The 12,815-nt window shown below is 41.9% G+C and overlaps 1 protein-coding gene across 1 annotated transcript in view; it reads left to right on the top strand.

Moving 5' to 3' along the window:
• Positions 1 to 12,815, top strand: part of LOC140480160 (leucine-rich repeat and IQ domain-containing protein 3-like) — a 41,436-nt gene that overhangs the window by 282 nt on the left and 28,339 nt on the right. Inside the window, exon 2 of the mRNA XM_072574892.1 lies at positions 3,394 to 3,666. Coding sequence (XP_072430993.1) covers positions 3,394 to 3,666 — 273 coding nt within the window. The remainder of the gene's footprint in view (positions 1 to 3,393; positions 3,667 to 12,815) is intronic.

The following is a 12,815-nucleotide window of genomic DNA, read 5'->3' as shown; positions in this document are numbered from 1 at the left end:
CTTATTTTTTTTTGCTATCCTTTAGGTTTAAGCTACTGCTCAATTGCGACATAACTTCAAACCCTCACGCCCAGTTGTTATTAATATGCTGCCTGAACTGCTGTGCTCTTCCAGCACCAATAATCCAGAATGTTATTAAGAGGCAACGTAGATTTTGATGGTGTGGCTTTATTTTCCTTTTTTTTTTTGCTGAGAATCAATCGACGAATGTCCAGGTGCTGACTCAATCTGGCTTAAAATGGGGAAGATCAGGCGCAGTTTTAATAATTAAATTAAATTTTGCAGTGATTCAAGAAGGTTCTCAAGCTAATTTAGCTGTACCATCACTGAAGATAAATGAAATGTACTGAGGCCCAAATTTCCTTTTGCACATTCACTGCCTCTTGATTGTGCTTTTTTTTTAAAAGGAATGTGATATTTCATGAGCAGGTACAATACTTAGGGTGACATTACCTGCCTTCCAGATATAAAATGCTGACCTTTGAGTCAAATAAACAAGCATGAATTACACCAATGATCATTGAAAATACAACAGTGGCACCTTTTGTGTAGTAAAATGTTCATTAGGAGCATTTTTAAAGTTTTGATGTACACCATATAGGAGAAATTGTAAAATATGGAACTTAAAGTTTGGTCAAAGATTATTTTAAAGGAAGCCTTAGAGATAGGGCCACAGCTCTTCACGTTATATATTAATTTAAAAATCACAGAACACTAGGTTATAGTCCAACAAGTTTAATTGGAGGCAATAGCTTTCAGAGCGCTGCTCCTTCATCAGGTAGTTGTGGACAATGCCGGCATCTCCAAATCATTATATATTAATGATCCGGATGAAGGGACAGGAGGCATTCTAGTGAAGTTCACCGATGATATGAAGTTAGGCGAACAGGCAGGTAGTTGTGAGGAGGTGAGGAGGCTGCAGAAAGATTTAGATAGTTTAGGAGAGTGGTCCAAGAAATGGCTGATGAAATTCAATGTGAGCAAATGTGAGGTCTTGCACTTTGGAAAAAAGAATACGGGCATGGATTATTTTATAAATGGTGAGAAAATTTATAAAATCAAACTACAACGGGATCTGGGAGTGCTCGTCTAGGATTCTCTAAAGGTTGACTTGCAGGTTGAATCCGTGGTTAAGAAAGCAAATATAATGTTGTCATTTATCTCAAGGTGGTTGGATGTGCTACAGAGACTTTATAAAGCTCTGGAAAGGCCCCATTTGGAGTACTGTGTCCAGTTTTGGGCCCCACATCTCAGGAAGGACATACTGGCACTGGAGCGTGTCCAACAGATATTTACGTGGATGATCCCTGGAATGGTAGGCCTAACATACAATAAGCAGCTGAGGATCCTAGGATTGTATTCATTAGAGTTTAGAAGGGTGAGGGGAGATCTAATAGAAACTTACAAGATAATGCATGGCTTAGAAAGGGTGGACACTTGGAACTTGTTTCCGTCAGGTGGGGAAACTTAGACCTGTGGGCACTAGAATTAGAGGGGGTCAATTTAACATGGAAATAAGGAGACATTTCTTCAGCCAGAGTGGTGGGCCTGTGGAATTCATTGCCACTGAGCACAGTGGAGGCTGGGATGTTAAATGTCTTCAAGGCAGAGATTGATAAATTCTTAATCTCGCAAGGAATTAAGGGATACGGGGAGAATGCGGGTAAGTAGAGTTGAAATGCCCATCAGCCATGATCGAATGGCAGATTGGACTCGGGCCGAAAGACCTTACTTCCAATCCTATATCTTATGGTCTTAAATTCCATAGCTTAGGGCCTGACAGCTGAAACACAATCACAGTGGTTCAAAATCAGGCTGCAGTAAAGGTAAAAATTGGAAGATAGCAGAGATCTTGGAGGTTTGTGTGGCTGGGAAGAGTTTTAGAGATGAAGAGAATGAGGCCATATGAAGTAATCTGGCAGGAAGTTGGGAAATATAAAAAACTGGTTCCCAAGATCTACAGCCTTTTGCATGGTGGGAGAAAGTGTTCCAGGTTTCCATTTCCATTTGTGCAAGAAGAGTGCTTCTGGTCATCATCCCTTCACTTTAATGTTATGTGCTCTTATTCTGAGTTCCTCCACCTGAGGAAGTAAGTTCTCTTTCAACGCTATGAAAATGTATCAGATCACCCATCAACATTCTAAAATCCAGAGAATACAAACTAAGTTTACGCAAACAATCCCAATAATTTAATCCTTTTTGTCCCTTGTATTATTCTGTTGAATCTCTATACTGCACCCTGCATGACTTTTCTCTTTTACCAATTCACGGGATATGGATGTCATTGGCACGATCATTCATCCCTTACTGCTGTTAGGCAGATTGTCAAGGAGTGGTAATGCTACTGGACTAGCAATCCAGAACTTTTGGCCAATATTCTATTGACATGGGTTCGAATTTTTCCATGGTAGCTGGTGAAATTTAAATCTACTAAAAATCTGAATCAAAAGCTTGCCGAATGGTAGCCACTGGCAATTGTTATAGGAAACAATCTGGTTCAAAAGTGTCCTTTAGGGACATAAATCTCCCGTTCTTACCTAGCTCAGCCAACATTCGACACTTCAAACTTTTGACTATCTTCTGTGCAGTTATTTATGGACAATAAATGCTGGCCTTGCCAGTGAAGTCCACATCCTAGAATGAATTAAAAGAGCTACTTTCTTGAACCACTTCAGTCCACATGGCATAAATTGATACATGGCTTTCCTGAGATGCAATACCCAGCACCTGATAAATCTGCATAAACTCAATCATCTCCTTTGTCTTCCAGACCCTTGAGAGGAAGGCCAAAATTTATTTTGTCATTTTGTGCTGATGCAGTAACCCTTAGTGAATTGTGCATCTAGACACATAAATCCCTCTGTTCCTCCATGGCTACTAATTTCTCACCTACAAGAAGATTAAAAGCTTTGTTCTCGTGATGAAATCTCATGTCTTTACATTCCCAGCATTGTTCTGACTATGTCAGTTTGTAACTTTTAAGTTGGATTCTACATCACTTTTCACACCTCAAAATAGATTTTCAATCTGTTAGAAAGCTTTTCTATCCAGTCTTTTACATCTCCACAATGCACAATGAAGCATGTTTTGAAATGTCACAATTTAATCTAGGATTTTTAATGGAATGTGGGCATGACTAGCTAGGTCAGTATTTATTGCCCACCCCTAATTGCCCAGAGTTAACCACATGAGGATGCAACACAAAAGCTCCAACAAACAGCAGTCAGGTAAAGGGCAGGACCTCAACTGTGATCATTCTAAACAATAAAGTGCTCCTTCACTGCTGCATTGAAATGTCAGTCTAGATGATGTGCTGTTTTAAAAGAGAAAGTGAGAAGACAAAATCTTTTCAGCTTTCTTTGTTACAAGTTGATGGCTTTGTATATTCCACAGATCTTCACAGATCTGAGGCTAGACAGAAGCCATCTTGTGTCTCCTTCAAAATCATTAATCCTGTCATGTGGAGAGATGGACAGTACGTTGAAGGAGAAGAAACTGGATAAGATTGCGGTAGTAAACCTATCTAAACATTACCTGAAAAACCTGGGCAGCTTGTCTCTTTGCTGTACTCTGAAGATTTGCATCCTGTCCAGGAATTACATCACTAAAATTGATGCTCTCGCAAACTGTCGCAATTTAATCAAGCTGGATCTCCATGGAAACCATGTAAGTGATAAAGAATGTGGGGGTGTCTTCAATAAAAACAATATCACATAGAGTCATAGAGATGTACAGCATGGACACAGATCCTTCGGTACAACCTGTCCATGCCGACCAGATATCCCAACCCAATCTAGTCCAACCTGCCAGCATCTGGCCCGTATCCCTCCAAACCCTTCCCATTCATATACCCATCCAAATGCCTTTTAAATGCTGCAATTGTACCAGCCTCCACCACTTCCTCTGGCAGCTCATTCCATATACGTATCACCCTCTGTGTGAAAACTTGCCCCTTAGGTCTCTTTTATATCTTTTCCCTCTCACCCTAAACATATGCCCTCTAATTCTGGACTCTCCGACCCCAATGAAAAGATTTTTTCTATTTATCCTATTCACGCCCCTCATAATTTTTTAAACCTCTATAAGGTCACCCCTCAGCCTCCGACGCTCCAGGGAAAACAGCCCCAGCCTGTTCAGCCTCTCCATATAGCTCAAATCCTCCAACCCTGGCAACATCCTTTTAAATCTTTTCTGAACCCTTTCAAGTTTCACAACATCTCTCCGATAGGAAGGAGACCAGAATTACACGGAATATTCCAATGACTGAAAGTTTCAGAATCTGTCACATTTGTATCTGAATGTGAAATGTTGGTAATCTTGGCTCAGGTTCTAATGTGAGTTATTTGGGTCCTGACACAAGCTCAGGTCAGACTTCCAGATTACTGTTAGACAATGTTTATTGTTGCACTGTAAATGATGCTAAGGCTAGATAGAGAGCAACATACTCTGAGCTATACAGATTCCAACATTTTAGCTGAACATTAACTCGTGACTGTTGAGATCACAGATATCACAATTACCTCAAAACATCATCTAGGGATAAAATCAACAAGGTAAAAACAATGACTGCAGATGCTGGAAACCAGATTCTGGATTAGTGGTGCTGGAAGAGCACAGCAGTTCAGGCAGCATCCAAGAAGCTACTTGGATGCTGCCTGAACTGCTGTGCTCTTCCAGCACCACTAATCCAGAATCATCTAGGGATAGTCAGTTCTGCTATAGCGCGGTAATTCCATTCTTATGCAATCTTATGTTTTAGAAAATAGCGTAATATTAGCAACATTTTGACTAATGGGGCCGGAATTGTGTTATAACCAATACACGCTTTAAAACTTTATACTTTAGAAACAGGGTCCTCAATTTGCTAATCGAGTTATAGCAAATTCACATTAACAAAACACACGTTATAGCAGAACGACCTGTATTACTAAATCCTAACCCACAGGTTGGAACTGTACAGCTACTAAGCAGTGCATAGTAAGAGTTATTGAATGAGATTTATTGAGAACAAAAGACTTGCTCCTTATCAAGATCTCTGTATGTGCTCAAGTGCTTAACCAGCAGTCAGTACATTTTACAGTTCTCTCACTATAAAGACTTAGTTGGAGGGAGGAAGTCTTGGGCTCCACATAATTTTCCTGTCATCTGCAAACTTACTGATCCAGTCTCCTACATTAATGTTCAGCTCATTAATGTATGTAACAAACAGTAAGGGATCCAGCACTGAACTTCAAGTCACAAAAACACACTTCGACCATTGTCAATCTGATGGTGATGCTGCGTCTAAACTAGTTTTGAATCCAAATTGCCCTGAATCTCTCGGGCTCTTAGCTTCTTAACCAGTCTCACATGTACAATCTTTGTTAAAAGCCTTACTGAAGTCCATCAGTGCTCTGTCCTGGTCCAACACCTAGTAAATTTCTCAAACAATACAACCAAATTTCACAGAATCACAGGGATGTTATAATGTAGAAGGTGGCTATTTGGCACTTGTGCCTGCACTGTCTGTCAAAAAAGCATAATTACCTACTGCCAATTTCCTGCTTTTTCCTCGTACCCTTGCATCCAATTACTCTTTAAATAATTATTTAATGGCCTGGTAAATGCCTGAATTGATCATGTCTCCACCAAACTTCTAGTCACTGCTTTGGAAACTCTTAAGTACTTGCTGTGAAAATATTTTCTTTTGCTTCATACTTGCTCCTTTTCGAATCACTAAATCTGTGCTGTCTGGTTCTTGAACCTTTTACAAGCTGCCTTTTGATTCTTCCTACCAAAATGATTGACCTTTCTCCATTCCTACATTAAATGTGGCATGTTTTTGCCAACCCACTCAACCTATCTGTATCCCCTTGCTGATTGTTTAGGTCCTCATCACAATGTGCCCTCCCATCTATTTTGTAATGTCAGCAAATTCGGATACATTACACTCTGTCCATTTCCAAGTCATTAATGTAAATGGTAAATAGTTAAGGCCCCAGGATTGATTGCTGTGGCACCCACTAGTTACATATTTTTATTTTCAAGAAGACCCATTCATCCTGACTCACTGTCCTAAATGTGTGAACCAATCATCAATTCATGTTAATAAATTTCCCCTCATACCGAATTCCTATCTTGTACCATAAACCTTTCTGTGGCATCTCATTGAATGACTTGGAAATCCAAATAAACTATGTCGACCAGTTCCCCTTCTTCAAGTCTGCTTGTTGTATCCTGAAAGAACTCTGGCAAATTGTTAGACATGATTTCCCTTTCACAAAACCATGTTGGTTCTGTTTGATTACATTAAGATTTTCTAAATGCCCTGCCATTTCTTCCTTGATAAAGGACTTTAGCATTTTCCAAATTACAGATGCTAAGTTAACTACCAGTAGCAGTACTGCACAACACACAACTTCAATGTTTGCCTGAATTTTATTCACACATGAGCAAGTATAAGGCATTCAGCCCCTCAAACCTGCTTTGCTATTCAGTAAGGTCATGGCTGATCTGATTATAATTTCAAATTCACATTTGTGCCCATCCTTGATAACCTTTCACTCCCTTGCTTAACAGGAATCTGTACACCTGTTATATTTTAATATTAGTGGCCCCTTAGTACCACCCTTGTGGGCCAGCCTGGATTCCACACTTAGCTTCGAGGACAGGATTGTTTGGATGGTGAAGTTTCCTGACAGCTGCTGAGCAGTCAGTGGGAAATTCTCATCAGTCACAGAAGCCCTGCAGCCATGTTACGCTCCAAGGAATCCTCTCAGCAGCTTCAATGGCAGCATTTGCTAGCACTGGGCCTAAAGCAGTCCCTGATCCTAAATCCTGGAGTCGAGGACCAGAGAAGTGAGGGAGGGTCTCACAGTGAGGCCTTGGGGAGATGCAGAGTAGGAGTTGAACACCTTAATATTGAGACCAAGGGCAAGGAGCACATGCAGAGGCAGACCTTGGGTGAGCTGTCTGATGTGGAGGCACACCACTCCTCAACCCTAAGGCCTGAACAGGTAGACATGCTGGGGTTCTCCTTTGCCCCAAACTCCTGCTGCTAACCTCAAAATTGAGGCTGGGTGGGAAGTGGCCCTAAAGTGGTCAATGATCAGTAATATCATGACATCAATTTGTTAGAGGGTGGTTGGGATCCCTGGGAAGTTTACAGGGCTTCCTGTCCAGGAGAGGTGTGGCAGAGAACCATAAAAGCCTGACCCGAGTGTGGGATTGAAGACATAATCTGACCCAGCCTATTGTTAAGTGATTAGATGTTAAACACCTTACAGATGGAGAATGGGCCAAATGGCCTCATCCTGTACTCCATGATACTAAATAAACAAAGTAAACATATATAATAGAATCATACAGTACAGGAAGAGACCCTCCAGCCCATCAAATCTGTACCAGTAAAAATACACTACTGCCTACACTAGTCTCAATTATTGGTGGTAGACCCATAGTCTTGAACGTTATGACATATCAAGTGTGTATTCGAGTACTTTTTAAAGGTTGTGAGGTTTCCTGAACTGCCCTCGCAGACAGTGCGTTCGAGGCCCCCACTACCCTCTGGGTGAAAAAAACCTTTCCTCAACTCCCCTCTAACTCTGTCTTTCATTTTAAAAGTGTGCATCCTTTTTATTGGTCCTTCAATGAAACTTCTCCATGCTCCTCATAATCTTATAAACCTCAGTCAGATCCCTTCTTAACTTTCTCTGCTCCAAAGAAAGCAACCTGAGCCTATCCACCCTCTCTTCATAGCTGAATCTCTCAATTGCAGGCAACACCCTTCCTATAGGGTGGTACTAAGGGGCTACTGACCAGAACTGCACACAATACACAAGCTGTGGTCTAACCAAAGTCCTGCACAGCTCCAATATAACTTCCCTGCTCTTATAAGCTATGCCATGACTGATAAAGGTAAGTGCAACCACCCTATTAACCTGTCCTACCATCTTCACGGATCTGTGAATAAGTTCCCCAAGATCCTTCTGTTCCTCTGAGCTTCCAATTGTCCTGCCATCCATTGAGTACTCCCTTGTCTTGTTCTTTTTTTCAAAGTGCACCACCTCACATTTATCAGGGTTAAACCCATCTGCCACTGATCTAGCCATCCATCTGATCAATCCGTTTATAGCTTGTAAATTAAGACCTTCTTCCTCACTGTCAAACCACTCAGCCAATCTTCATGCAATCCTCAAAATTACTTACTATCTCCCCCACATTCCCATCCTCACAGTCATAGAGCTGTACAGCACGGAAACAGACTCTTAAGTCCAACCTGTTTATGCCAACTAGATATCCTAAATTAATCTAGTCCCATTTATCAACACTTGGCCCATATCCCTCTAACCCTTTCCTATTCATATACCCATCAAGATGCCTTTTAAATGTTGTAATTGTACCAGGCTCCACAACCTCTGCAGGTGCTCATTTCATACACACACCACCCTCTGCCCCTTAGGTCTCTTTTAAATCTTTCCCCTCTTACCTTAATTTATGCCGTCTAGTTTTGGACTCCCCTACCCTGCACAAGATTTTGTCTATTTACCCTATCCATGCCCCTCATGATTTTGTAAACCTCTGAGGTCATCTCTCAGCCATCACAAACAATCAGAGACTTAGCACTGATCCTTATTGTTTGCATGACAGGACATTGGCCTCCAGTTACACAAACTGCTTTTTAACACCTCCCTTGACTTTGTTAGAAACAAAATCAATAAAATTTAGACGAGACCACCAACACTGGAAACAAGACAATTTATTCTACGATCTTATTCGAAAGGGCATCAATTGCAGAAACAAATGAGCAATGAGAATTCAAATTCTTACACAGTTATACCTTTGAGCTGCGTGAGGTCATCTCTCCCAACTCCTACATTACCCAATCTTTCTTAGTATTCTACCACTACCCAGCTGCGCTCTGCCCTTATTGCCCCCTTCTCTCCAAGTTGGTAACCTTTCCCTCTGTAAGTGCTGACATGAGGCTAAACTTGGATCTTGATGTTCTTTTTTACTTTGCTTGTAACATCTTCCATTGTTCATAGGTACATTCCATTCCTGAACATACATTTTAACAATGTCTCTTTTTGTGCCTAGTTTATGCGTTTCAGCTATCTCAGCTATTTTGCTGAGACTATTATTTAAAACATTATCATGAAAGAAATTATTTGCTTTAATAATTCTGCACTAAAGTTAGTACTCAATTATCCATAATTATACATTAAAGATAAAGAAACATTTCCCTAATGCTTACTTAGCTGATATTTTTCTTCTTTTCTGCACATACACTCTCTTGCTTTTCTATTTCTGCAAAAACAACACACTTCCCCATGTCTTACAATTCCTCCATTTCTTTTTTTTTAACCATTTGTTGTTTTTGCAATTTTATTTTCTGTCCTCTTTTCACTCTATGGTGCAGAGGTTCACAATCTTGCCCTTTCTGTCCTTCTAAATCTGTCTTTTTCAAACTCGAGGAGTAATTTGCTACTCTCTCTCTTTCTTGAGCTTGTGCTATTGTCATGATCATTATTGATTGTTGTCCTCCCAAAGACATTACCAACTTAGTCATTATCCACTTTAACACATTAAATCCTATCAGTAGACCTACAATTATTAGTAATACATAAATGTCTAAATTAACGAACCATTTTCCCCAACTGGTCAGTCTCCAGTCACCCCATCCCCATCCTTCATCTTTTTGGGGTTCATCCCCAATTTCTCTTATATTGCTTATCTTTTTCTTTACGATCTCTGCCTTATCTTCCACTATGGAAGAAGTGTCTGGGATGAAGGTGCAACATTCCTTACCAATCAGAGCACAGGTTCCCCCTTTTTTGGTCAAAAGATAGTCTAAAGCCATTCGATTCTGCAAAGCTGTTAGTCTTGTGGCAATCATTTCGGTGGTTATGGCCGATGTTTGGGATTGAGTTTCTCCCATTGCACCTGCAGTATCATTAATTAAATTTTCAAGGGCTGCCGCCAGTTTCTGTATTTCCACACCTGCCCTTGTCGTGCCGTAGCAGACGGTCTCCTTCAAAGACCTCTCGGGTCTTACGTCTTATCCCCCACTCCTTTCTCAGGTTGGGCTCATGTTTTTCTATTCGGAGGTGAGGGACTATATAAGCGAGGTAACAGCAGCCACTCCAGCCTTTCTGATTTTGAGGCAGTGTTTAACATGCATGGATTCCTACACATTCGGTCACGCGAATGTACTTTTCCCCGGGAATAAATGGATAGGTCTTCAGGTCGCATACCCAATATGTTCTGTTTAATATAAGGGGAACGATAGTGGCAGTGGCTTGGCTGGTGTAGACACACGATGGTTTTCCTAATTGGAAGGGTGCGGTATCATTCTGATTACAGAAACAGGTGGTATTTACTGTTCCTTTCGGTGGGGAAACTCTAAGGCCATCGATAGCATCCAGAGTTTTCAGGGCTGGTCTAGGGAACCATCCCGCAAAGTTATATTCACCCCTGTCAGATCTCCACTTTGTATCATTTGAGCCCGAGTTAAATTGTTATACATCGTACACTTCTGTTTTGGTGAGTGGTATTACCGAGGTGGGGATCCCAGATTCACCATGGTGTGGGACTTCTGAACAGACCCAACAGTCGGCAAGTCCCTCTTGTTTAGCATAATTTTGGCATAGTGTAGTGAAGTGATTTTTTCCGCTTCCTTGAACAGTTAGTACTACAACGTCACAATACTATACCAGTACCCGCCCATCTCTGACCCCTGCCGACCGTCCTGTCTATCTGTCTTAATCTTTTAGGTGCCAGGGAGAGGTGAGTCCACACAGCCCTTACAATTAATAACAATACATATCATCAAACGTTAAAAGAGTCTTTAGGGGGTTAGATAGGGTTGACAGTGAGAACCTTTTTCCACGTATGGAGTCAGCTATTACAAGGGGGCATAGCTTTAAATTAAGGGGGGGTAGATATAGGACTGATGTTAGGGGTAGGTTCTTCACTCAGCGAGTCGTAAGTTCATGGAATGCCCTGCCAGTAGCAGTGGTGGACTCTCCCTCTTTATGGGTATTTAAGCGGGCATTGGATAGGCATATGGAGGATAGTGGGTTAGTGTAGGTTAGGTGGGCTTGGATCGGCGCAACATCGAGGGCCGAAGGGCCTGTACTGCGCTGTATTAGAACAGAGAAGAATACAGCGCAGTACAGGCCCTTCGGCCCTCGATGTTGCGCCAATCAAAGCCCACCTAACCTACACTAGCCCACTATCCTCCATATACCTATCCAATGCCCGCTTAAATACCCATAAAGAGGGAGAGTCCACCACTGCTACTGGCAGGGCATTCCATGAATTTACGACTCGCTGAGTTAAGAACCTACCCCTAACATCAGTCCTATATCTACCCCCCCCTTAATTTAAAGCTATGCCCCCTTGTAATAGCTGACTCCATACGTGGAAAAAGGTTCTCACTGTCAACCCTATCTAACCCCCTAATCATCTTGTACACCTCTATCAAGTCACCCCTAAACCTTCTTTTCTCCAATGAAAACAACCCCAAGTGCCTCAGCCTTTCCTCATAGGATCTTCCTACCATACCAGGCAACATCCTGGTAAACTTCCTCTGCACCCGTTCCAGTGCCTCCACATCCTTCCTATAGTATGGCGACCAAAACTGCACACAATATTCCAGATGCGGCCGCACCAGAGTCTTATACAACTGCAGCATGACCTCAGGACTCCGGAACTCAATTCCTCTACCAATAAAAGCCAGTATGCCATATGCCTTCTTCACTGCACTATTTACCTGGGTGGCAACTTTCAGAGATCTGTGTACATGGACACCAAGATCCCTCTGCTCTTCCACACTACCAAGTATCCGACCATTAGCCCAGTACCCCATCTTTTTGTTACTCTTACCAAAGTGAATCACCTCACACTTAGCTACATTGAACTCCATTTGCCACCTTTCGGCCCAGCTCTGCAGCTTCTCTATATCCCGCTGTAACCTGCCACATCCTTCCTCACTGTCTACAACTCCTCCGACTTTCGTATCATCCGCAAACTTGCTCACCCAACCTTCTAACCCTTCCTCCAGGTCATTTATAAAAATGACAAACAGCAATGGTCCCAAAACAGATCCTTGCGGAACACTGCTAGTGACGGCACTCCAAGATGACCTTTGCCATCAACTACTACCCTCTGTCTTCTTCCAGCCAGCCAATTCCTAATCCAAACCTCCAACTCCCCCTCAATGCCATATCTCTGTATTTTCTGCAGTAGCCTACGATGGGGGACCTTATCAAACACCTTACTAAAATCCATATATACCACATCTACCGCTTTCCCCTCATCTACCTCCTTAGTCACCTTCTCAAAGAATTCAATAAGGTTTGTGAGGCACGACCTGCCCTTCACAAAACCATGCTGATTATCCTTGATCACATTATTCTTATCCAGATGTGCATAAATCCTATCCCTTACAATTCTCTCTAAGACTTTGCCCACAACAGAAGTGAGACTCACTGGCCTATAGTTACTAGGATTATCCCTACTCCCCTTCTTGAACAAGGGAACCACGTTTGCTAGCCTCCAGTCCTCTGGAACTACTCCTGTAGACAAAGAGGACACAAAAATCAAGGCCAATGGCTCTGCAATCTCCTCCCTTGCTTCCCAGAGAATCCTAGGATAAATGCCATCAGGCCCAGGGGACTTATCTATTTTCACCCTTGCCAGAATTTCCAACACCTCTTCTCTACATATCTCAAAGCCATCCATTCTACTTATTCGTGCCTCAGTATTCATATCGACAACAATGTCCTGTTCCTGAGTGAATACTGACGAAAAGTATTCATTCAGTGCCTCCCCAA

This window comes from Chiloscyllium punctatum, chromosome 7 (genome assembly GCF_047496795.1).
Source record: "Chiloscyllium punctatum isolate Juve2018m chromosome 7, sChiPun1.3, whole genome shotgun sequence".
NCBI classification, from domain to species: Eukaryota; Metazoa; Chordata; class Chondrichthyes; order Orectolobiformes; family Hemiscylliidae; genus Chiloscyllium; species Chiloscyllium punctatum.
The sequence above is the reverse complement of the archived record's forward strand: the minus strand, read 5'-3'. Positions and strand labels throughout refer to the sequence as shown.